The sequence below is a fragment of the Coregonus lavaretus genome (assembly GCF_964263955.1).
Source record: "Coregonus lavaretus genome assembly, chromosome: 29".
Classification (NCBI taxonomy): Eukaryota; Metazoa; Chordata; class Actinopteri; order Salmoniformes; family Salmonidae; genus Coregonus; species Coregonus lavaretus.
The window spans coordinates 11,154,871-11,179,461 of record NC_140016.1 but is presented as its reverse complement, the minus strand read 5'-3'; the positions used below and the strand labels follow the sequence as shown (position 1 = coordinate 11,179,461).

General features: G+C 41.8%; 1 protein-coding gene across 1 annotated transcript in view; it reads right to left on the bottom strand.

Annotated features, from left to right (window-relative positions):
- fat1b (FAT atypical cadherin 1b) overlaps window positions 1-24,591 on the bottom strand; it is a gene marked incomplete at both ends in the record, with an annotated part of 86,446 nt that overhangs the window by 46,075 nt on the left and 15,780 nt on the right. Inside the window, 8 exons of the mRNA XM_084146998.1 lie at window positions 7,497-7,636; window positions 9,317-9,527; window positions 10,077-10,430; window positions 10,563-10,624; window positions 12,802-12,901; window positions 12,998-13,093; window positions 13,235-13,353; window positions 13,773-17,066. Of these exons, the coding sequence (XP_084003124.1) occupies window positions 7,497-7,636; window positions 9,317-9,527; window positions 10,077-10,430; window positions 10,563-10,624; window positions 12,802-12,901; window positions 12,998-13,093; window positions 13,235-13,353; window positions 13,773-17,066 (4,376 nt within the window). The remainder of the gene's footprint in view (window positions 1-7,496; window positions 7,637-9,316; window positions 9,528-10,076; window positions 10,431-10,562; window positions 10,625-12,801; window positions 12,902-12,997; window positions 13,094-13,234; window positions 13,354-13,772; window positions 17,067-24,591) is intronic.

Genomic DNA, 24,591 nt, shown 5'->3' with positions numbered 1-24,591 from the left:
TACGCATATTAATTGATAATTATGGAAAATAAGATATGCAAGATATTTGAATAGATATATATTTTTAAATAGTTCTATATAGAGGTGACAGCATTGGAAATGCTTTTGGCGGTTAATCTGCTTCTGTTTTGTGCGTGGCACTGTGTGCTGTTTTCGATGGATGGGTCCTGGCCTCTCGGGGCCCTAGGGATCCGGAGGGATGTGGGTGGGATGCCGATCACTGGGATGACGGCTCAACTTGGGATGGGGAGGGGCTTTAGCGGGGGAATTAGTGGAGAACAATTAGTAGCAATTGTCACTGGGATGACAATACTTAGTAGCAATGCAAATATCATGGTACAGCTATATGGACACTCAATCATTACGGTATTTTTTATTGGTAAATTTACAAACATATATAATGATAAATAGACTTCAAACTTGTATCTCATTATGGTGTATGGTGAAATAAGTATAGCCAGTTATAATTGTAATGGCTTAGCTGATAATAACAAAAGAAGAACAATATTTAAATGGCTCAAAGAGAAGGAATATAATATCTATTGTTTACAGGAAACTCATTCAACAATTCTAGATGAAGTTGCGGGAAAAAGGAATGGGGGGGCTAAATATACTTCTCCCATGGGCAAATAAATTCAAAAGGGGTGATGATATTAATTAATAGTATTTTCGATCCGAATGTGCACATTGTCCAAATAGATACACAAGGAGGATGGATTATTTATTATAATAAACAGATATGGCTCATTAACATTTACGGACCAAATAATGATGATCCACACTTCTTTGACAATATATATAATAAATTATCAACCCTGCAAGCAATTCAAGACAATATTATTATGGTGGGGGATTATAATACTGTTTTAAATAGCTCAATGGACCGTAAAGGAAATCACACCACAAACAATCACCCACATGCTCTTAAGGAAATCGTGAATGTCATGGATACATTAGAACTAGTAGATATATGGAGGCTTAAATGTCCTGATCTAGTGAGATATACAGTGGGGAGAACAAGTATTTGATATACTGCCGATTTTTGCAGGTTTTCCTACTTACAAAGCATGTAGAGGTCTGTAATTGTTATCATAGGTACACTTCAACTGTGAGAGACGGAATCCAAAACAAAAATCCAGAAAATCACATTGTATGATTTTTAAGTAATTAATTTGCATTTTATTGCATGACATAAGTATTTGATCACCTACCAACCAGTAAGAATTCCAGCTCTCACAGACCTGTTAAGTTTTTCTTTAAGAAGCCCTCCTGTTCTCCACTCATTACCTGTATTAACTGCACCTGTTTGAACTCGTTACCTGTATAAAAGACACCTGTCCACACACTCAATCAAACAGACTCCAACCTCTCCACAATGGCCAAGACCAGAGAGCTGTGTAAGGACATCAGGGATAAAATTGTAGACCTGCACAAGGCTGGGATGGGCTACAGGACAATAGGCAAGCAGCTTGGTGAGAAGGCAACAACTGTTGGCGCAATTATTTGAAAATGGAAGAAGTTCAAGATGACGGTCAATCACCCTCGGTCTGGGGCTCCATGCAAGATCTCACCGCGTGGGGCATCAATGATCATGAGGAAGGTGAGGGATCAGCCCAGAACTACACAGCAGGACCTGGTCAATGACCTGAAGAGAGCTGGGACCACAGTCTCAAAGAAAACCATTAGTAACACACTACGCCGTCATGGATTAAAATCCTGCAGCGCACGCAAGGTCCCCCTGCTCAAGCCAGCGCATGTCCAGGCCCGTCTGAAGTTTGCCAATGACCATCTGGATGATCCAGAGGAGGAATGGGAGAAGGTCATGTGGTCTGATGAGACAAAAATTGAGCTTTTTGGTCTAAACTCCACTCGCCGTGTTTGGAGGAAGAAGAAGGATGAGTACAACCCCAAGAACACCATCCCAACCGTGAAGCATGGAGGTGGAAACATCATTCTTTGGGGATGCTTTTCTGCAAAGGGGACAGGACGACTGCACCGTATTGAGGGGAGGATGGATGGGGCCATGTATTGCGAGATCTTGGCCAACAACCTCCTTCCCTCAGTAAGAGCATTGAAGATGGGTCGTGGCTGGGTCTTTCAGCATGACAACGACCCGAAACACACAGCCAGGGCAACTAAGGAGTGGCTCCGTAAGAAGCATCTCAAGGTCCTGGAGTGGCCTAGCCAGTCTCCAGACCTGAACCCAATAGAAAATCTTTGGAGGGAGCTAAAAGTCTGTATTGCCCAGAGAAAGCCCCAAAACCTGAAGGATCTGGAGAAGGTCTGTATGGAGGAGTGGGCCAAAATCCCTGCTGCAGTGTGTGCAAACCTGGTCAAGACCTACAGGAAACGTATGATCTCTGTAATTGCAAACAAAGGTTTCTGTACCAAATATTAAGATCTGCTTTTCTGATGTATCAAATACTTATGTCATGCAATAAAATGCAAATGAATTACTTAAAAATCACACAATGTGATTTTCTATGATAAAAATTACAGACCTCTACATGCTTGTAAGTAGGAAAACCTGCAAAATCGGCAGTGTATCAAATACTTGTTCTCCCCACTGTACATGGCAGAGACTCAATCAAGCTAGTCGTCTTGACTTCTTTCTTATCTCATTCTCGATGGCACCAAAAGTTAAAAAGGTGTTGATAGGGGACAGAATGCGGTCGGACCATCATATAATTGCCATATACAGTGGGGAGAACAAGTATTTGATACACTGCCGATTTTGCAGGTTTTCCTACTTCCAAAGCATGTAGAGGTCTGTAATTTTTATCATAGGTACACTTCAACTGTGAGAGACGGAATCTAAAACAAAAATCCAGAAAATCACATTGTATGATTTTTAAGTAATTAATTTGCATTTTATTGCATGACATAAGTATTTGATCACCTACCAACCAGTAAGAATTCCGGCTCTCACAGACCTGTTAGTTTTTCTTTAAGAAGCCCTCCTGTTCTCCACTCATTACCTGTATTAACTGCACCTGTTTGAACTCGTTACCTGTATAAAAGACACCTGTCCACACACTCAATCAAACAGACTCCAACCTCTCCACAATGGCCAAGACCAGAGAGCTGTGTAAGGACATCAGGGATAAAATTGTAGACCTGCACAAGGCTGGGATGGGCTACAGGACAATAGGCAAGCAGCTTGGTGAGAAGGCAACAACTGTTGGCGCAATTATTTGAAAATGGAAGAAGTTCAAGATGACGGTCAATCACCCTCGGTCTGGGGCTCCATGCAAGATCTCACCTCGTGGGGCATCAATGATCATGAAGAAGGTGAGGGATCAGCCCAGAACTACACGGCAGGACCTGGTCAATGACCTGAAGAGAGCTGGGACCACAGTCTCAAAGAAAACCATTAGTAACACACTACGCCGTCATGGATTAAAATGCTGCAGCGCACGCAAGGTCCCCCTGCTCAAGCCAGCGCATGTCCAGGCCCATCTGAAGTTTGCCAATGACTGTCTGGATGATCCAGAGGAGGAATGGGAGAAGGTCATGTGGTCTGATGAGACAAAAATAGAGCTTTTTGGTCTAAACTCCACTCGCCGTGTTTGGAGGAAGAAGAAGGATGAGTACAACCCCAAGAACACCATCCCAACCGTGAAGCATGGAGGTGGAAACATCATTCTTTGGGGATGCTTTTCTGCAAAGGGGACAGGACAACTGCACCGTATTGAGGGGAGGATGGATGGGGCCATGTATCGCGAGATCTTGGCCAACAACCTCCTTCCCTCAGTAAGAGCATTGAAGATGGGTCGTGGCTGGGTCTTCCAGCATGACAACGACCCGAAACACACAGCCAGGGCAACTAAGGAGTGGCTCCGTAAGAAGCATCTCAAGGTCCTGGAGTGGCCTAGCCAGTCTCCAGACCTGAACCCAATAGAAAATCTTTGGAGGGAGCTGAAAGTCTGTATTGCCCAGCGACAGCCCCGAAACCTGAAGGATCTGGAGAAGGTCTGTATGGAGGAGTGGGCCAAAATCCCTGCTGCAGTGTGTGCAAACCTGGTCAAGACCTACAGGAAACGTATGATCTCTGTAATTGCAAACAAAGGTTTCTGTACCAAATATTTAGTTCTGCTTTTCTGATGTATCAAATACTTATGTCATGCAATAAAATGCAAATTAATTACTTAAAAATCATACAATGTGATTTTCTGGATTTTTGTTTTAGATTCCGTCTCTCACAGTTTAAGTGTACCTATGATAAAAATTACAGACCTCTACATGCTTTGGAAGTAGGAAAACCTGCAAAATCGGCAGTGTATCAAATACTTGTTCTCCCCACTGTACATTACTCTTACTGAATTTCCACGTGGGCGAGGATATTGGAAATTTAATCAAAGCCTATTGGATGATAATTTATTTTTAACTAGGACAAAGTAATTTATAACTGACTTTTTTCGACATAACATAGGTACAGCAAATCCCCTTATTGTATGGGACACCTTTAAAATGTGCCTTTAGAGGCCATGCAATTCAGTACTCATCTCGAAAACAAAAGCAATTTAGGTCAAAATAGTTTATACTAACAAAGGAAATAGAAAGTCTAACAGAACAGATAGATGGCAATAAAAACTGTAACATAGAGGCTCAGAATAAATTAGAGGAAAAACAAAAAGAAATGGAGAAACTTATTCAAGAAAGATCAAGTGTAATATATTATAAAAAATAAAGCAAACTGGATGGAATATGGGGAAAAATGCACCAAATTATTTTTAAATCTTCAACATAGGAATGCTACCAAAAATAATTTAATGAAACTGGTTACAATTGACGGAGTAACCCATGATTCACCTAATTATGTTTTGAAGGAGGAAACAAGGTACTTTAAGCATATGTTTTCGTTTCAGTCGCCTCCATCTCCTCTAACTGAAGCTAATTGTAGAGATTTTTTTTCTATTGATAATGTAAAATTAACAGCCAAACAGAAATATATGTATATATATATATATATATATATATATATATGTATATATATTAAAAAACGTGGGGGATTGGAAGTGATGCAGACAATTACATTGATGGAAGTTACAATCTATCTGCAATATTAAGCTGATCTACCCCCCCCCCCCCCCCCCAAAAGAAAAACAGTAAGCTTTAAGGGCGGACATGTTCATTGCTGTCATGCATTACACTTTTGTAGTTAAAATAGTCTTCCCTTGTTTCCTGTGTGGAATCAGCACTAAAAGTGTTCACTTCTAAAATCTTGTTTGAATGTCCAATATTTTGGGACTGTAGCTTTTTTCAACATTAGTGCCATACCCCATAAACCCACATGAGAGGGGAAAGAGATGTGACTCAACGGCATTAAGAGCAGTAACATATGGTAGTGTTTTACTGAGGTAGAAATTGCCCAAAAATAAATGTGCTTTTTAGAGAAAACGCTGCTACAAACAAACAAATGAAGAAAATGATTGGGTGTTTGGCAGATGTCTAGATTGCGATAAAACCGCTTGGGTAAACAATTCTCTAAACCTGGCTCTTTAAAACCATATGAAGGCCACGTGTGTGTCCCAGATGACACCCTATCCCTAATGTAGTGCACTACTTTTGACCAGGGCTCTGGTCTGTGTGGGCAGAACTGAAAAAGCGTGTGCGAGCAAAGAGGCCTACAAACCTGTTACACCAGCTTTGTCAGGAGGAATGGGCCAAAATTCACCCAACTTATTGTGGGAAGCTTGTGGAAGGCTACCCGAAACGTTTGACCCAAGTTAAACAATTTAAAGGCAATGCTACCAAATACACTGGGAATGTGATGAAAGATATAAAAGCTGCAATAAATCATTCTCTCTACTATTATTCTGACATTTCACATTCTTAAAATAAAGTGGTGATCCTAACTGACCTAAGACAGGGAATTTTAACTAGGATTAAATGTCAGGAATTGTGAAAAACTGAGTTTAAATGTATTTGGCTAAGGTGTATGTAAACTTCTGACTTCAACTGTATGTGTATACACACATGCATGCAAAAACACACACAAGCACACACACACACACACACACACCTCCAAATCCTCCACCAACAACAAGCACACATGGGTGGCCTGAGGATGTTGTGGCTATAGCAACAAGGAGGTATATGTATTTGGTGCAGATCACTCAACACAAACTATACCTAGATAAAATTGCCTTGATCTCAAGGTAATGTGTGCAGAATACGAAATGTTACCCACAACATTATAGCTAGTGTTTCTACTGTTTGATTCCCTAACGTCAGTCATCACCGATGCATTGCATTAACACATTTTACACCAGGGGTAGGCAACTATACTGAACAAAAATATGAACGCAACATGTAAAGTGTTGGTCCCAAGTTTCATGAGCTGAAATAAAAGATCCCAGAAATGTTCCATATACACAAAAAGCTTATTTCTCTCAAATGTTGTGCACAAATTTGTTAACATCCCTGTTAGTGAGTATTTCTCCTTTGACAAAATAATCCATCCACCTGACAGGTGTGGTATATCAAGAAACTGATTAAACGGCATGATCATTACACAGGTGCACAACACAATGCCACAGATGTCTCAAGTTTTGAGGGAGCTTGCAATTGGCATGCTGACTGCAGGAATGTCCACCAGAGCTGTTGCCAGAGAATTTAATGTTAATTTCTCTAAAAACATAGTTTCAGAGAATTTGGCAGTACGTCCAACCGGCCTCACAACCGCAGACCACAAGTAACCACGCCAGCTCAGGACCTCCACATCCGGCTTCACACGCAGGTTCGTCTTGAGACCAGCTACCCAGACAGCTGATGAAACTGAGGAGTATTTCTGTCTGTAATAACACCCTTTTGTGGGGAAAAACTAATTCTGATTGGCAGTGCACCGACTTGGCTCCCAAGTGGCTACACCCCTGCCCAGTCATGTGAAATCCATAGATTAGGACCTAATTTATTTATTTCAATTGACTGATTTCCTTATATGAACTGTAACTCAGTAAATACGTTGAAATTGTTGCATGCTGCGTTTATATTTTTGTTCAGTATAGATTCAGCCGTGGGCTGGTTTTTGTCTGAGCAGATGGTTGGGGGGACGCAACATAATTATAATAATTTGTACACTGCAAATTGACCACAACTAAGCCCAAAAATAAGTTGTATTTGAAAATAACAATCATTTCGTACCTTGATTACATTGAGACACGATCACGCCTCTTTTTATATTCGTTGGAATACTTGGGAACAGATTTTATAAATTAAAATATTTTTTTTGCTGAAATCATGGTGATTTGACAGTCAAATTTATTTATTTGTTTACTAAAAACGTTGCCCCCCAAATAATCCCTTTACGGGCCGGTTTTGGCCAGCATGCCGACCCCTGCTTTACAATATATCTGAATCATTTAAAATAAGTTTGTCATACGGCAGTGTGACAAGTCAACGGCATTCCCTGGATGCTAGCATGGCACCAATATGGAAGGAGTTATCTGGAAAAAAATCAATTTAGTCCTGTGTTTTTCAGTGTTGTGAATTACCTGGGTACTGATGTAACTGTTTCCATCTGTTGCCTCCACTGTCAGGCTGTAATTTGATTTGGGTTCTGCACGGAGGGGTTTCACTAAAATGACGGTTCCACTGTCCTTGCCCACATCGAAGCGGCTGTCAGCGTTGCCACCTGTTATCAGTGTAATGAGAAGTGACAGTGGATTAAATTAACGTTTCCCTTTCTCTCAACAGGAGACATACAGGGCTTTAGGATGCATTGTCTTCTATGCTTAAGAGAAAACCCATCTAAACCCATATAATCCAATTTAATCTTATTATATTTGATAACAACACCACAAAAGAGTGGAAAAATGTCAAAACATTTTTCTATGAAATCAGTACAAGTTCGGCATTCTGAGAAAGCATCATACAGCCTAACAAAGAACAGGAGGTAGATAACAAGATCTGGGTAATCTCTGCAGCAGATACATTCTGTAGAACACGTCAAGTCGCAAGCCATTTGAGCGATGTGAAACACTTCTTTAGCGTGCATGTCTCCTTGCCAATTAAAGAGAAATCCGCAGAGGGTGAGAGAAAGAGGAGGGTTGGAATGGAGGAGCAAAACAGAAGAGAGAGCAAGTTGTCAGTTGAAGGACAGCTAATTAGTGCAGGAGCAAAGTTAAAGATAAAGAAAAGTGAACAACTTCCTCCAGGGGCTGTTACCTAGCAAGACTAACTTCTAACAGGGGCTGTTACCTAGCAAGCCTTACTTCTAACAGGGGCTGTTACCTAGCAAGCCTTACTTCTAACAGGGGCTGTTACCTAGCAAGCCTTACTTCTAACAGGGGCTGTTACCTAGCAAGCCTTACTTCTAACAGGGGCTGTTACCTAGCAAGCCTTACTTCTAACAGGGGCTGTTACCTAGCAAGCCTTACTTCTAACAGGGGCTGATACCTAACAAGCCTTACTTTTATCAGGAACTGTTACCTAGAAAGTCTTACTTCTAACAGGGGTTGTTACCTAGCAAGCCTTACTTCTAACAGGGGTTGTTATCTAACAAGCCTTACTTTTATCAGGAACTGTTACCTAGAAAGTCTTACTTCTAACAGGGGTTGTTACCTAGCAAGCCTTACTTCTAACAGGGGTTGTTACCTAGAAAGTCTTACTTCTAACAGGGGATGTTACCTAGCAAGCCTTACTTCTAACAGGGGTTGTTACCTAGCAAGCCTTACTTCTAACAGGGGCTGTTATCTAACAAGCCTTACTTCTAACAGGGGATGTTACCTAGCAAGCCTTACTTCTAACAGGGGTTGTTACCTAGCAAGCCTTACTTCTAACAGGGGCTGTTATCTAACAAGCCTTACTTCTAACAGGGGATGTTACCTAGCAAGCCTTACTTCTAACAGGGGTTGTTACCTAGCAAGCCTTACTTCTAACAGGGGCTGTTACCTAGCAAGTCTTTAGGAAAGTAAGCCTAAAGACTTCAACACAGCAGCTCAGCTACAGAATAATAGTGATATCAACAATAGTAACCGACATTCACATTCACACATGTTCTGCATTGGAAAGGATTAATGCTGGGTTCCTGTAATTTCAATGCAGACAGGTGAGTCTGGAAAAACAAATGTGTGTTACTGGTTACCTGTGATTTGGAACCAGACAGGTGAGTCTGTAAGCCCTAATGTGTGTTACTGGTTACCTGTGATTTGGAACCAGACAGGTGAGTCTGTAAGCCCTAATGTGTGTTACTGGTTACCTGTGATTTGGAACCAGACTGGTTAGTCTGTAAACCCTAATTATTGTTACTGGATACATGTGATTTGGAACCAGACAGGTGAGTCTGTAAATCCTAATGTATGTTACTGGTTACCTGTGATTTGGAACCAGACAGGTGAGTCTCTGGGCTGGGTGGAGATGACCCCCACTATGTGAGCCACTGGGTCAGTCTCCATGACAGAGAAGGTGAGGGAGGTCTCTTCAAACACCAGGGGCTCAGAGGAGGGCTCAGGCCTCATGATCCACTCAATGTGCAGCCGACAGGTAGAGGACCTTTGGGGTCTCCCGTTGTCCACCACTTTAATCTGGGAAAACACACAACATGGGAACGCAGGTGATAATAACTGGGTTATAAACACAAAGACTTAAGGTGTTGCCTTAATATACATGTTATACATTAGTAGCATGTTGAGCAGACTTAATACACATGTTGTACATCACTAGCATGTTGAGCAGACTTAATACACATGTTATACATCAGTAACATGTTGAGCAGACTTAATACACATGTTATACATCAGTAACATGTTGAGCAGACTTAATACACATGTTATACATCAGTAGCATGTTGAGCAGACTTAATACACATGTTATACATCAGTAGCATGTTGAGCAGACTTAATACACATGTTATACATCAGTAACATGTTGAGCAGACTTAATACACGTTATACATCAGTAGCATGTTGAGCAGACTTACTGCATGTCTTTAACTAGTTCATATTTAAGCACAATGTTTGAAGCAGCAGGCTGGTGTTGAATGGATATATAGATATGATAGATGATTTAATACATCTCATTGTTAAACAGATGTAATACCACAGTAGCTACTGCAACAAGCTGTACAGACTTACTGTAAGGATGTCATTCTGTCCTGCCGAGACGACCTCTCTGGAGAACACATGGCCAGTTTTGGGTTCGATGAAGTACCTCCCCTGCTCGTCTCCCCCCTCGATGCTGTAAGAGACCTCAGCGTTGGGGCCCGTGTCTCTGTCAGAGGCGATCACTCTGTAGATGGGCTCTTTCTTAGCAACCCCCCTCCTCTCTGTTGGTCTTTCCCTCTCTGACCTGTCCCTGTCCCTCTCTGGGAGCTGGACCTTATAGATCTTCTCCAGGAACTGTGGGGTGTTGTCATTCTCATCCTGCACCCTCACCACCACCCGGACAGCGGTGGACCTGGCTGGGACGCCTTTGTCTGTTACTGTGATCTGGGTGTGGGGGAGGAGGGGAGGGGTCATGCAAGCATTAGGTGTCACTTTTACAGTATGTTAGATATTCATATTTTGATAAATTGGACATTGATTTCCAATAGGATTACACTACATATAAAAGATGTTCACCTCCAGCGTATGTTCCTCTTGCTGCTCTCTGTCCAGTTTTCTGGAAGTGGTTGTCACCAAACCTGTCAGGACAGACATCAAACACAGACTGTATTAATACAGTCATGATCTACATGTAAGATACTCCTGTGTTCTTGCAAAACTCCCATTTGCATCACTGACAATGTGAGTTAACGTTATTCAAAGCAAATAAACATGGGTATGTTTCAGAGGCATACTGTAGAATGTTTCTGTTTTGTACTCAGTACATGTAGCTCCACCCAGCCCTGAGGAGCTGGAATAGACCATCAGGCATGTTCTACTTTATATATGGTCCTTAAACACTAGGCCATAAACACAGGTTTTTTTTACACAAATCCATGCACATAAACCCAAAGAAATTAACCACTTCCATTACAACCAGTTTGTGCCATCTTCTGAGGAAAGGAAAACGGTTCTGTTTCCCAAGACTTAACGGGATGCTTGTTAGGTTGAATGTGGAGGCTCCTTGCCCATTGAAACCACATAAAAGATGGCTGTTTTGTGTGCTATGTATGATTAGCAGGGGGAAAAAATACATTTTGTAACCCAAGCCTGTTGATAGCATAGCATTATGTTAGTTATTACATTTTAGCAGACACTCTTATCCAGAGCGACTTATAGTTTGTGAGTGCATACATTTTCATACTGGCCCCCCGTGGGAATCGAACCCACAACCCTGGTGTTGCAAACGCCATGCTCTACCAACTGAGCTACACAGGTTATGGAGGGGGAAAGTCCACAACAACATAGGGCTGGGAAGGTTCTTGATTACTACTTGACTTAACAATGAAGTAATTAAATAATGACATAATGGAAGTAACTCATTCTTCTCAACAGTTATAGTATAAAATAAATAAGCCAAGAGGGAAAATATATTCTAATACTGTAGCTAAGGATAGGCCCCGTGTAGCTCAGTTGGTAGAGCATGGCGTTTGCAATGCCGGGTTGTGGGTTCGATTCCCACGGGGGGCCAGTATGAAAAATGTATGTACTCACTAACTAACTGTAAGTCGCTAAATGACTAAAATGTAAATGTAACAAATGTAACCTATGATAGGTCTACAGACTACAGTAGGACTGTCTGGAAGTTGTTAGAGGAGGTATCCATTTCCTGCTTGGCTGGATCTGTTCTCCACAGGGTCTTTCTTTGAAAAAATGCTGAAATTGTTCTCTTCAGAACAAAAACTTTGGTAGCTAAAACCTGATACTGTTTGCGTCCCAAATAGCACCCTATTACCTACATAGTGCACTCCTTTTGATCAGAGCCCTGGTCAAAAGTAAGTGCACTATATAGGGAATAGGGTGCCATTGGGGACGCATCCACTGGCTGTGTGTGCAGTGGTATGAAATTGATTGATTTACAGTGAAACCCTGTTGGCTGGGGGCACAAGGGCTTTCGCATGGGCAGTAAACCTTGTTGGCTGGGTGCACAAGGGCTTTCTCATGGGCAGTAAACCCTGTTGGCTGGGTGCACAAGGGCTTTCTCATGGGCAGTAAACCCTGTTGGCTGGGTGCACAAGGGCTTTCTCATGGGCAGTAAACCCTGTTGGCTGGGTGCACAAGGGCTTTCTCATGGGCAGTAAACCCTGTTGTCTGGGTGCACAAGGGCTTTCTCATGGGCAGTAAACCCTGTTGTCTGGGTGCACAAGGGCTTTCTCATGGGAACAACAGAAAGTAGTGTAGTGTTAGAAATAAACTAAATGACATGTTGTGGCCATCAAGCTCTAGCCTGGTCCCAGATCTGTATTTGCATTAGCCAAGTCCTCTGACTGTTTCATGACATAACAAGGAGTTGGCTAAACAAGCACATACAGATCTGGGACCAGGGTCACCCAGCTGACACTGACATGAAACACAGAGATATATGCTAGACAGACAGCAACACTGTCTCTACAACGGACTAGCAATGTTAGATTTACTTTACAGGGAGTGCTTGCCATAAAACTTTGCATAACAGGAGCGCTTCCATGAGAAAAGTTCGTACTGAGTGTGATGTCTATGCAAACTGAAAATGTTCATGTTTAAATTAGCCTACTGTGAAGAAATATTCAGGGATGTTGCGCTTGTTATGACATCAAATGGTTTACAGTATAATGAAAAGTACAACACTTTGGCTAAAATCAGTTAAACATGATGACGCAATAGGACAGTCCCACACAAAGTTCAGTCTGTAACAATACAAAGCATAAATATTAACGAATAGTGTTTAGGATCTCACCAGTCTGGTGGTCGATGCTGAAGAATCCCTGTGGGTTCCCGCTGGTTATCTTATAGTAGACCTGGTCACTGTTTCCAGAGTCAGGGTCCACAGCCTCCACCTGGATAACAGAAGAGAAGAGAACATTCAGCAACTCTTGGAGGACAGTGGAAGTTTATAAAAGTGCTTCTTTAAAAGTATGTCTAGAAGTATGGACCTGGATAACAGATACATCCTTGGGGGAATTCTCCATGACATCAGGGTAATAGACAGGCTCGGAGGTCTGTGGCGCGTTGTCGTTGACATCTTCAACCTGAATAATAAATAATCATACATTTGATTTGTAACACGGATGTCATTGAAAAACAATCGCAAAGTGCTACAGTGTGTGCATTAAGATAAATACACAAGAGGGACATAGACAAAAAAGAACACAATTCAACAATAAACTAACCTCAATGTAGACCTCCATAAATGCCGACTGAGGCACCACAGCTAGGTCGGTGCCATAGATAGTCAGCCAGTAACGATTGGTGGTCTCATGGTCTAAAAGCTCCTGTGTCTGTATGACACCTAAGAGGAGAAAGAGAAGATGCATTTTTCATGTCAGTCACAGTTTGGGCTGAGCTTCCACTGAGCAAGGCATCACTGGGAACTCTGGTCTCTCACATGGCTCGAGATCCCAGCTCTCTGCTCTCTACTTTACATAGCAAACGTTACAAGCTGAAAGTCCAGACATAAGTCAAAAACATCATTGAAAATGCAAAGTAAGTTCAAGAATAACCAGGTTTTAAATACCTCAGTGATAAAGGGTTGTGTTGGCCTAAAGGGACAAATGTTTTGGCCAAACAAGAAAATATATGAAGACCATTTTTGCATCCACCTGGTTACAACATGCAATATATAGTACATTTCAATGCTATAGCAGGGTTAGGGTTAAAGGTGATAATTTTTTTATGGGAAAATCATTTTAAAAAGAAGGAATCTCTTACCACTCTCTTCATCTATGGTGAATAATCCGAGGCCTGATCCGTCCCTTATAGAATACTGTATTTTTCCATCTCTACCTTGGTCATTGTCCTGTGCTGTAACTGTCATTATAGTTGTGCCAATAGGAGCATCTTCTCTCACACTTCCCTTATCCACAAAAGAGGCAAACTGAGGCTGGTGCAGATTCTCATCCACATCTACTATGGAGATTTCAATAAAACAGGTGCAGGACAACGACTCAGGTTTCCCTTTATCCTTGGCTCTGGCGGTCAGGTTATACACCGGTCTCCTCTCAAAGTCCAGGGTCCTTAATATACGAACAGCACCGTTTGTTTTATCAACATCAAAGTCTCCATCTCCATCGTCCAGCAGGCTGAAATGGACCTGTCCAGACTGACCTTGGTCAGGGTCATGGGCCTGTAGCCAGACCACCACCGCCCCTACCGGGAGATCCTCCCGCACCTTCACGCGCTGGTGGAGGGGGAAAAACCTAGGAGGGTTGTCATTGACATCCTCTAACACTACCTTCAGAGATACTGTAGAAATCATCTGAGGTTCATCAACTGCCTGATCACAGGCCACAACTTTTAGGATAATTGTTGGGTGGAGCTCCCGGTCCAATGGACTTTTAACCTTCACCACTCCCGTCTGGTCATCTATGACAAAGTGATCGGACTCAGCCATCAATGAATACCTGATGATTCCGTTGGCCCCTGAATCTTTATCTGTGGCATCAACCTGAATGACCGCTGTTCCGACGTCTGTATCCTCCCTTATCGATACAGAGTAGCTATTCTGGAGGAAGTTTGGGCTGTTGTCATTTGAATCCAAGACATTGATCTGTAAGACATGTGATGCTGACCGCTGTGGTATTCCCAGATCATACACAGTGATGTTGAGAGTATATTGATCCGTTATTTCTCTGTCTAACGGCTCCATAATCTTTAGCCAACCAGTGTCCATTTCAATCATGAAACAACTTTCAACATCTCCTCCAGATATAACAAACATCAATGTTCCACTGAAGCCACTGTCTGAGTCTATGGCACTTAGATGAGCTATCCTCATTCCAACTGGTAGGTCCTCTTTAACCTCAATGACATTAGGAGTAGAGTCCACAAAGCGAGGAGAATAATTATTGATTGAATGAATGTCCTCAAAATGATCTTCACTCTCCCTTTGAGATTGGAGCTTGGTGCCAAGAAGCAGCTTCTCAGCCAGACGCCCAACCAGTCCTGTATCGACACACTGTTCGAAGACGGCTCCTGAACCAGACAGGACTGTGATGTTCACAAACATTGGCTTACTTAATGTCTCACCATCGTTGGCACTAATTTGTAAGGAGTGAAAGGTCAACCTTGCAGCCTTGCCATCATGTAAAGGCAATTTTAGTGATAACACCCCAGTGTCTGGTGTCAACTCAAAAAGACCAAGGTGGTTACCATCTATGATTACATACTGAACCACTTCCATGTCGTCTGCATCGATAGCAGACACTGCGGCTATCTGCTCACCAACCCTGTAGTATCTTGGTAAGCTCACTTCACAGTCAACCTTCTCAAACAAGGGCTCATTGTCATTGAGGTTGTTGAGTGTAATAGAAACTGGAGTCTCCACTTCACGGCAGAAAGGAGAGCCCCAATCTGAAGCTCTGACTCTGAGGTTGTAAACCCTTGGCATCCTCTCATAGTCCAATTCCCTGGCAGTGCTGATGACACCTGTGAAGTAATCTATGGTGAAAGGCTGTGGTTGGTTTACATTGGCGATGGTGTAAGTAACGTAACCATTCTCTCCTTCATCCATGTCGCTAGCACTGACCGTGAGGATGCTGGTCCCCACTGGCACATTTTCATTGACATTGCCTTTGTAGGACTGTTGCTGAAAAACTGGTGCGTTATTATTCACATCAATCACATTGATGACCACCCTGGTTGATGCTTGTTCTTGGTTAATAATCACCTCAAAGTCATACTTGCTGGCACGGTCGGCTTGGATAGCTGCAGTTGTTGTGATCAAGCCTGTGTTTGAATTAATGGTGAAAGGATGGGTGTTCTGTTGGATCCTGGGGTATTTTAAGGAGTATTTTAACATGGGGTGATTTGGCATAGCTCTCACCATTACAACAGAAGTGTTGGGCGGGGCAAATTCTGTCAGGTTGACTCTGTAAATGCTTTTTTCAAATGTAGGAGCCCTTACATCAACACGTGGGGATCTCACTCTAATGACTTCAGCTGAGGAGAACTGTGGTGGGCTACCTTTATCCTTGGCCTGTAGTGTAAGATTGCATCCAAAGTGACAACTATCCCAGTCCACATCCTTAATGGCTTTGACCCTGTATTCTTTTCCACCAGGGCTGGTTCTCACTGCCCTAAACTGCTGGAGTGGGTCCCCAGCTACTATACTCAGTGATGCTATCTCACCATTAGGCCCTTGATCATTGTCTTCCACGGTTACTAGAGCGTACGTAGGGTCCGTGTCTGTGTCTGATGGAGCTAAGGGAACAGCTGTGAGGATGGGAGCGTGCTCATTGGCCTGCAGTACCCTGACCGTCAGCATGGCTGTGCTGCTGAAGCCACTGCTCCCATAGAGTTTCATTCCCCGATCTACCGCCAAGACATCCATCTCAAACAGCCTCCGGTCAGCATAATCCAGCCTGGCCATCAGAGTAATCACCCCACTGGTGGGATGAATGGCAAACATATCGGTGTGTTCTCCTTCCAAGCTGAAATAGTACTCTCCATTTGTGCCGATGTCGGCATCGGTGGCGGTAACTCTCACGATGCTGGTTCTGATGGCAGCGTTTTCAGGCACGGAGACTGAGTAGGAGGTTGGTGAGAAAAGAGGCCGGAGATCGTTGGTGTCCAGAACTCGCACTTGAACTCTTGTTTGAGCGACAGCGTTGGTGCTCCATTTTAGTGCTTTGACTCTCAGTGAGTAGTGCTCCTTCACTTCCCTGTTGAGTATAGCAGAGCTGCCTCCTTTGGTCCTAATTCGCAGGAAACTGAAGTCTCCCAGTACATACTCTTCAGCCTTGAATAAAGCCTCTCCATCTCCAGATTCTATTTTGTATTGAATGTCCCAGGATGGGTCTGTGATGTATATTCCCATTTTAATGGGGCATTCTACATAGCTTTTGGCAGCTGAGTTTTCATATATAGTGGTATTGTATAGTGTTTGTGTAAATTGAAATGGTGATGTCTGCTGTCCAGGTATTCCTGAGCAACTCCATAAGATCTGCATAATAACAATTGCTGTGAAGAGCTTTCCCATGTTGGCACCGTACATCAGCATAGCTCCTAAAAAAATTAAATAATCAAAGACTGAAGTGTGAATAAATTGCAGTTGGATGTATGTTTTGAGAACTACTATGCTTAGGTATGCAGCCAATTTAAACCAAATCCCAAAATCCAATTAAACATTTCAAGAGTATCTTAAATAAATCCCACGGCCCACTGTAAGTCGCTCTGGATAAGATCCGTCTGCTAAATGACAAAAATGTCCAAATGTAGGATGAAAGAGCACACACACACACACGCAGGCACTCTAACAGGCATAAAACAAGTCAACTATATAAAACAAGTCAACTATAATTGTCCTGTTACAAGCTACACTTGAGAGGGATAATACAAGTAGCCTACTGTAAATGATTGTCAATAGACTTATTCAATTAATCCACTTCTCAAGTAAGATTTTTAAGCAAATGCATGTTGGGTAGCCTAAAGCCTTAATTTATAACAGAACAGAATATGCAAATTAACATAAATACTCTGAAAACGATTGCAGGGTAATTAGCCTACAGACAGCCCTACATGGAAACTCACCTTCTCACAACTTTCTGCTACTCAATTAGTTGCGAACATTCCTTGACCTCTGTCAGTCCACTCCCAAAACAAGACGAATTTGAACTGGGATACTGCAAAGGGAATTCATTTGAAGTCATGTTTTATCCTTTAATATCCAAAGGACGATTGTATTTCGAAGTCGTTTGTGAGTCAGAGATTACAGCCCAACTGTTTGCTCCTCACTCCGAATGAGGCGCTCGAGAGCAGCAGCACAGTGTGGATACAGTACGCGCGCACTGCAAGAAGTGATGTAATCAAGCTCGAGCGCTCGTTCCTGGCTGAAAAAATTCTGACACCAGTGAGGGTAATAAGAATGCCAGACAATGGATGGAGTTGGCAATACAAGCACTTTTGAAAATGAAATATTGCCTGCCACCCACCTATGAGCTTGCACTGGTAATTGCTATCGAGCAAACTCAAGCTATTTGGTATTTACAGACGGCAGTCAGGTTCGACTTTCCCTTCCTTTGTATTTTATCGGTGTCAAGGCGACCAACAGACACCCATATTGTGTTTTTGCATAAAAAATATGCACAAAAATAAGATATTTACCACAATTAACTGTTTTTCATTTTAAGATTTTCAGAAAAAGTAAAATCTTGTTTCAGGTATAATGAATAGAATAGAATAGAATAATTGCATTTAGATGTTTCTGTTCAGTATCAGGTAAAGTCTCTATCTGGGCTCAGAGTTACAATACCCAGTAATTTCCTGAGCAATTCAACTAAACCCAAGTATTATTCACTTCTGTTCTCAGTCATAAAACCAAGAGAAAGAAAGAAACTGCATTTCATCCTATAAATAATTTCCCTGTGGTGGGGATTTACTGTATGAGAGAGGTAGGGTGTGTTCCAAATGGCACCCTATTCCCTATATAGTGCACTACTTTTCACCAGAGCCTACGTTCCAAATGGCACCCTATTCCCTATATAGTGCACTACTTTTCACCAGAGTTCCTATTCCCTTACACTATACAGTATAGGGAATAAGGTGCCATTTGGGACTCAGAAGTACATTATTATAGGTGTTTTCAGGTAAAATATTGTAGGAAAAGGTTAGAAGCATCCTCTTTATGGTTCACAGCTCTTCGTACACCTAAATCTTTATGGGACTAAAGGGATTGATTTTGAGCACTGATCAATAGGGGTTATAGCTGAGAGAATGAAATATTTTTCATCAAAGATTGAAGAAGAGGAAGAACAATTGATTGTCCATGAATTGGGTCAACTGAATCCAGCAAATTGGGCAAGAGAATTATAATTCCATGGACAAGATTTCTACAGATTATCTAGTAGAGACACTAGAGCCTGTGAAAGTTTGACAGATATTTGTGTAAATTACACTTTTATCTAAAAAACATAATTTATATGATCTGTCAATACAGCAATTGTTCGACCAAGAAATGTGCATATAATTTTAGTGCAGCCTCAGACAATGTCCGCGTCCCGAATGGCACCCTATTCCCTACTTAGTGCACTACTTTTGACCAGGGCCCATAGGCAATGACAGAGCAGAGCCACTCAGTGGGTATAATGGAGGGGCTGTCTGATAGACACTTTCATTAAGTCCATTTTTGTATCAGCGATGTAGAGCCACACTGATACAATATTCCCATTTATATTTCTGCCCCTTAAAGAAAAACAACATCAATCACAGACTTTCATCATCTCATCACATATTCAGTGAAGTGGACTGTACTGTATACATACATACATTGATAGCCTACAGTACTTACTCTGACCCAGAGAGACCACAGCCATAGCTGATGCTGTATATAAGAGCAATAGAATAGTGAATGCATGCTGTCTATCTCCTCCAACCTCAAGACATTTGCCAATGAGGATCTTGGTGAGGACTGTAGAGTACACCATAGAGGACTTAGCCTACTATGTCCTCACAGGGTTTGGTCTCAGATTGAACTGTTCTTCATCAACAGATGCCATTTGTGTCTAATTGGCCCACGTCTAAGGAAGGTTAATGATGACACCTGACTGTCAGATATAATTTGTTGTAATTTTGGACAGTGACTAATAGAATGTGGTTAAACGTGTACTACTATGTTAGGCTGTGTCATGCCTTGGGCTGTGTGATCCCCTGGAAAAAGCTATTTTGGAAGTAAGTTGGCAGATTTATACAGTATGTGGTAGTACAGTATGTTGTAGTACAGTACAGTATGTTGTAGTACAGTACAGTATGTTGTAGTACAGTACAGTATGTTGTAGTGGCGTTGCCCCTCTAGGTGTCTCATTGAGTATCCTGGGTCTGTAATCTGAAAGAATGTTGCATCTATTATTGCTAAGACACCCATCAAAGAGGGAAGGTGGAGAGAGAGGTGGTAGAGAATGCTGTCCAGGCAGGGGCCCACAGGACCAGCTTGGTCCATCAGGCTGGTCATTTAATTTCCTGCCTCTCAGCTAATGGGTATGATGAAGAAATATACCAGCCTGTTGTTTCAATATGCTGTGTGTTGTAGTCATGACAGACAAAGATATATAGTTAAGAGAACCTTACTGAGCATGTTGTCAACCAGCCACAGTACATCAAGTAGTAAACAAGCGGTTTCTGTTTCCTGTGTAACATCAATATGAGTAACATCAATATTGCTGCTTCACCTGTGCCTGCAACCTCTCTGCATCTCAGTGCTGGCCGATACACATTACCCCATCATTTTGGAACGTTTTGCAAATCACTAAGTTGTAGTTAAAGAAGCCTGGCTAAGAGAACAATAACAACATCACTTACAGTTGTATTTAACTGCCTTAATGTTGCTGGACCCCAGGAAGACTAATGGGGATCCATAATAAATACAAAAACAGTATATTTATGTAGACTTCAGAATCATTTCCACATTACTGAATAAAATAAAATAAAAACATTGAAGCATAATGAACTTAATGAAAGCATAATGAAAGCACATTGACGCTAATTGTTCTAAGGCTAAGTGGTCTTCAAGATACTGTTATTATGAAAAAGTATCTCTCAAAAGTATTTCAAACTTTTATATGCCTACATCAATCTCAGAAACCCTGGGCGCTGGAGTCACAGTCCATTATGCTGCTCCCTCCAGGCAGTCAGACGATCATGTTCAGATTGCTGCCGCTTCCCCTCTGTGACACTGTCCTGAGTGGGCTGACGGGCTGGCATGAGGCCTGGTTTGATGACTTCCCATCTTCAGCTCCATTGAGCTTTAGTGCTCTCCAAATCCCCTGGGAACTGTGGGGTATCTGAGCTGCCAACTTCTATAGCGAGGCCATCTTTATGCAGCCACTACTGTAGTCACCACCCTACTTCTTCACAACATGAGGCTTATAGCCATGGAATGACAGCAGATGTCCTCCCTTTCTCCCTGGATGCACTGACAACCACAGATATCTTCCGAGTGGCGCTAATGCTGTCTTTGACTTTTAATGCCCTCCCTCTCACAGAGAATCTCACGTCTGTCATGACAAAACGTTGAAAGGAGGGAACAAATGTACCTCTTTAACTGAACGTAAATGGCTCGTGACAGACTTGTGTGTGGGATTTAACTTCGTATACTGGAATCCAAAATAAGATTAGGACTTCCCCCTGGGACCATCTAATTCTATTTTCTCCTAATGCCATGTGACATTGTTTTAATAAGACACTTCTTAGTCCTGTTTGTAATTAACCTAAGCCGCAAATCATCTTCTGAGCTGGCTAAAGGGTCTTAGTCTAACTAGCTTTGGGCCGGTAATGGCCAGCTGGACATCTCTCCTAGCTGTTTACAGGGCTCTATCCCTGGATTAAAGAGAGGCCAGTAGATCAGAATATAGATCAGAACATGTTCCAGTGTTCTTCAGTGTTAACTCTGTGAGTCGCCTGGGAGAATACATTTGTTTGACATTTTATCTCATTGGCCGTGGATTTGTATGGTTACTCTCATCAAATGTTGAGAAGTGTTCAGCAATATGCTCCAATGAGAACAGAAAGAAAACATGTTATTTCTGTTAAGGATAACTGATTCGACATGATACAGTATGAGAAAAGCTTAGGTTGTTATCTTGAGATAGGACTTTAGAAACTGAAATACTGGATTCATTTAAAGAATACATTCTTATACACGCTAATCGTTCTGTGGTTATTATATTTTCTTTGCATGACATCTTATCCTTACTTTACCCATTCAATGTATGCACATGCTTCAACTAGGGTTAATTGTTTCAGATAAAAATTCTGAGGGCTAAATGATATCTAAATCATTACCATAGAAATTATTTATTATGTACTTTGATACAATTACCACTATTCCATAGTACTTGACAGCATTTTCTCTTGGCAATTTTAGCATGCTTCAAGAGAAAATGAGAGGCCTGTAGAGATGGACAGAGACTGGCAACATGATTACATGATTGATATATTTTTTAAAGGTTAAACTACTTTATCCAATTATTTGAAGTGCATTAAAACCCCTTGACTCCCAAGTGCTGTTGACTGACTGTTGACTGTGATTTAGATTAGTACCAGCGAGCGTTACTTTTTTTATCTCGTAAAACGTGTGCTTGGTGCACATGTTGATGATGCAGACTCATCAGTGACCCACCAAACACTGTTAAGTTTTAGCTCAAGGTATTACAGTATGGTAAGGAAATTATTAACTGATCTTCTGATGAGAAAATACACATTGTGTCAAAACATACAGGAAACAGTGTCAGTAGACAAATTAGTCTCAGGTGGGGCTTGGACAGACAATTAGCATTCTCTCTCTTCATCACTGGAGATTCACAGAGATAAAGGTGAGTGAGAGAGAGAGAGAGAGAGAGAGAGAGAGAGAGAGAGAGAGAGAGAGAGAGAGAGAGAGAGAGAGAGAGAGAGAGAGAGAGAGAGAGAGAGAGAGAGAGAGAGAGAGAGAGAGAGAGAGAGAGAGAGAGAGAGAGAGAGAGAGAGAGAGAGAGAGAGAGAGAGAGAGAGAGAGAGACCTGTCACTGTCAGCATGTCAGGACTGTGAGGACGTGGGAGAACTAACCACAGGGACATTTTTAGGGATAGTACATCATCATTTATCTGAGTGTACACAATGACAAATGTCCTGCAGTGAGGTCCCTAAGACTGTGTGTTCATGACAGATCTACAGTAACTTCTCCTCCTCATGTAGTCTTCATCTGATGGAATGAACAATGAGGAGCAGATGGGTTGTACAGTCGTGGTCAAAAGTTTTGAGAATGACACAAGTATTAGTCTTCACAAAGTTCGCTGCTTCAGTGTTATGAGATATTTTTGTCAGATGTTACTATAGTATACTGAAGTATAATTACAAGCATTCCATAAGTGTCAAAAGCTTTCATTGACAATTACATTAAGTTTATGCAAACAATCCTTGTACCTTTTGCAGAATATCAGTCTGTCCCTGATGTTTTTTCTGGAGATCAGTGGCTTCTTTGCTGCCCTTCTTGACACCAGGCCATCCTCCAAAAGTCTTCGCCTCACTGTGCGTGCAGATGCACTCACATCTGCCTGCTGCCATTCCTGAGCAAGCTCTGCACTGGTGGTGCCCTGATCCCGCAGCTGAATCAACTTTAGGAGACGGTCCTGGCGCTTGCTGGACTTTCTTGGGCGCCCTGACGCCTTCTTCACAACAATTGAACCTCTCTCCTTGAAGTTCTTGATGATCCGATAAATGGTTGATTTAGGTGCAATCTTACTAGCAGCAATATCCTTGCCTGTGAAGCCCTTTTTGTGCAAAGCAATGATGACGGCACGTGTTTCCTTGCAGGTAACCATGGTTAACAGAGGAAGAACAATGATTTCAATCACCACACTCCTTTTAAAGCTTCCAGTCTGTTATTCTAACTCAATCACCTTGTCCTCGTCAACACTCTCACCTGTGTTAATGAGAGAATCACTGACATGATGGCAGCTGGGGCTGAAATGCAGTGGAAAAGTTTTTTGGGGGATTAAGTTAATTTTCATGGCAAATCTTCATGACATTCTGGAGTATATGCAAATTGCCATCATCAAAACTGAGGCAGCAGACTTTGTGAAAATTAGTATTTGTGTCATTCTCAAAACTTTTGACCACGACTATACAGCGTAGTAACTGCATGGCCTGGAGTGACAGACACACCCTCCATCAAGTACACTGCAAACTCACATTAGAGTTAGACTCCCAGAGGTAAATATGGAACAAGGTGGCGAGGGTTCTTGCTGAGTGAAGTGAACTTCCAAAGACTTCTATGAGAAAATAGTAGTTCTGTAAAGTCTGATGAATAAAACACTCTACTGTGGAGATCAGTTCTGTCTGTCGCAGCCAAGTGCTGAGAGCCATCTAATTGATGCAGGTTTTTAGGCTTGAGTATGAGAAAGAACCATAACACAAATAATTGGAAACAGAGTTTTCTATTCTGCAATAGCACATGGCCAAATGTTTTATGCATTGCTGTGACCGCTTTAATAACAACATGTGAGTGTGAGAGGTTAAAGAGCCACCGATTGGCATGTGTGTTTTTCTGTTGCTCATTAGAAAAAACGAGATTTCAGTCTTGGAAGTGTTTCCTGACCAAATCCTCAGAATGAATCTATGATAACTCAAGAAATCTGTAAATAATTTTAAAGTTCTTGCCGAGGACGTTTTAGTTGCGCAATTTTACATCTAAGGTGTTTGGTGCAGTATTTCTCAAGATTTTTTTTTTGCAACGTTTTGTCTTATGCAAACAAAGTTGGAGCTGCTGGGCAGGTCTGTATTACTGTCTATGTCAGTGGTCACCAACCTTTTCTGAGTCCAGATCACTTTCTGAGTCCAGATCACTTTCTGAGTCAAAACGCAAGATGAGATCTACCGCTCAGATTTTTTTTCAACACAATTTAAGCCTATGCAACATTAACCAATCAAAAACAGTTATGTAGCAATGAGGTTTGTGCAGTAGACTATAGGCCCAATACATTATCACTGCATATTGGCTATGCTTGAATTGCCCTGCCAATGTTGTTCTTCTCAGAACATTTTGAAATTATATTTAGAAAA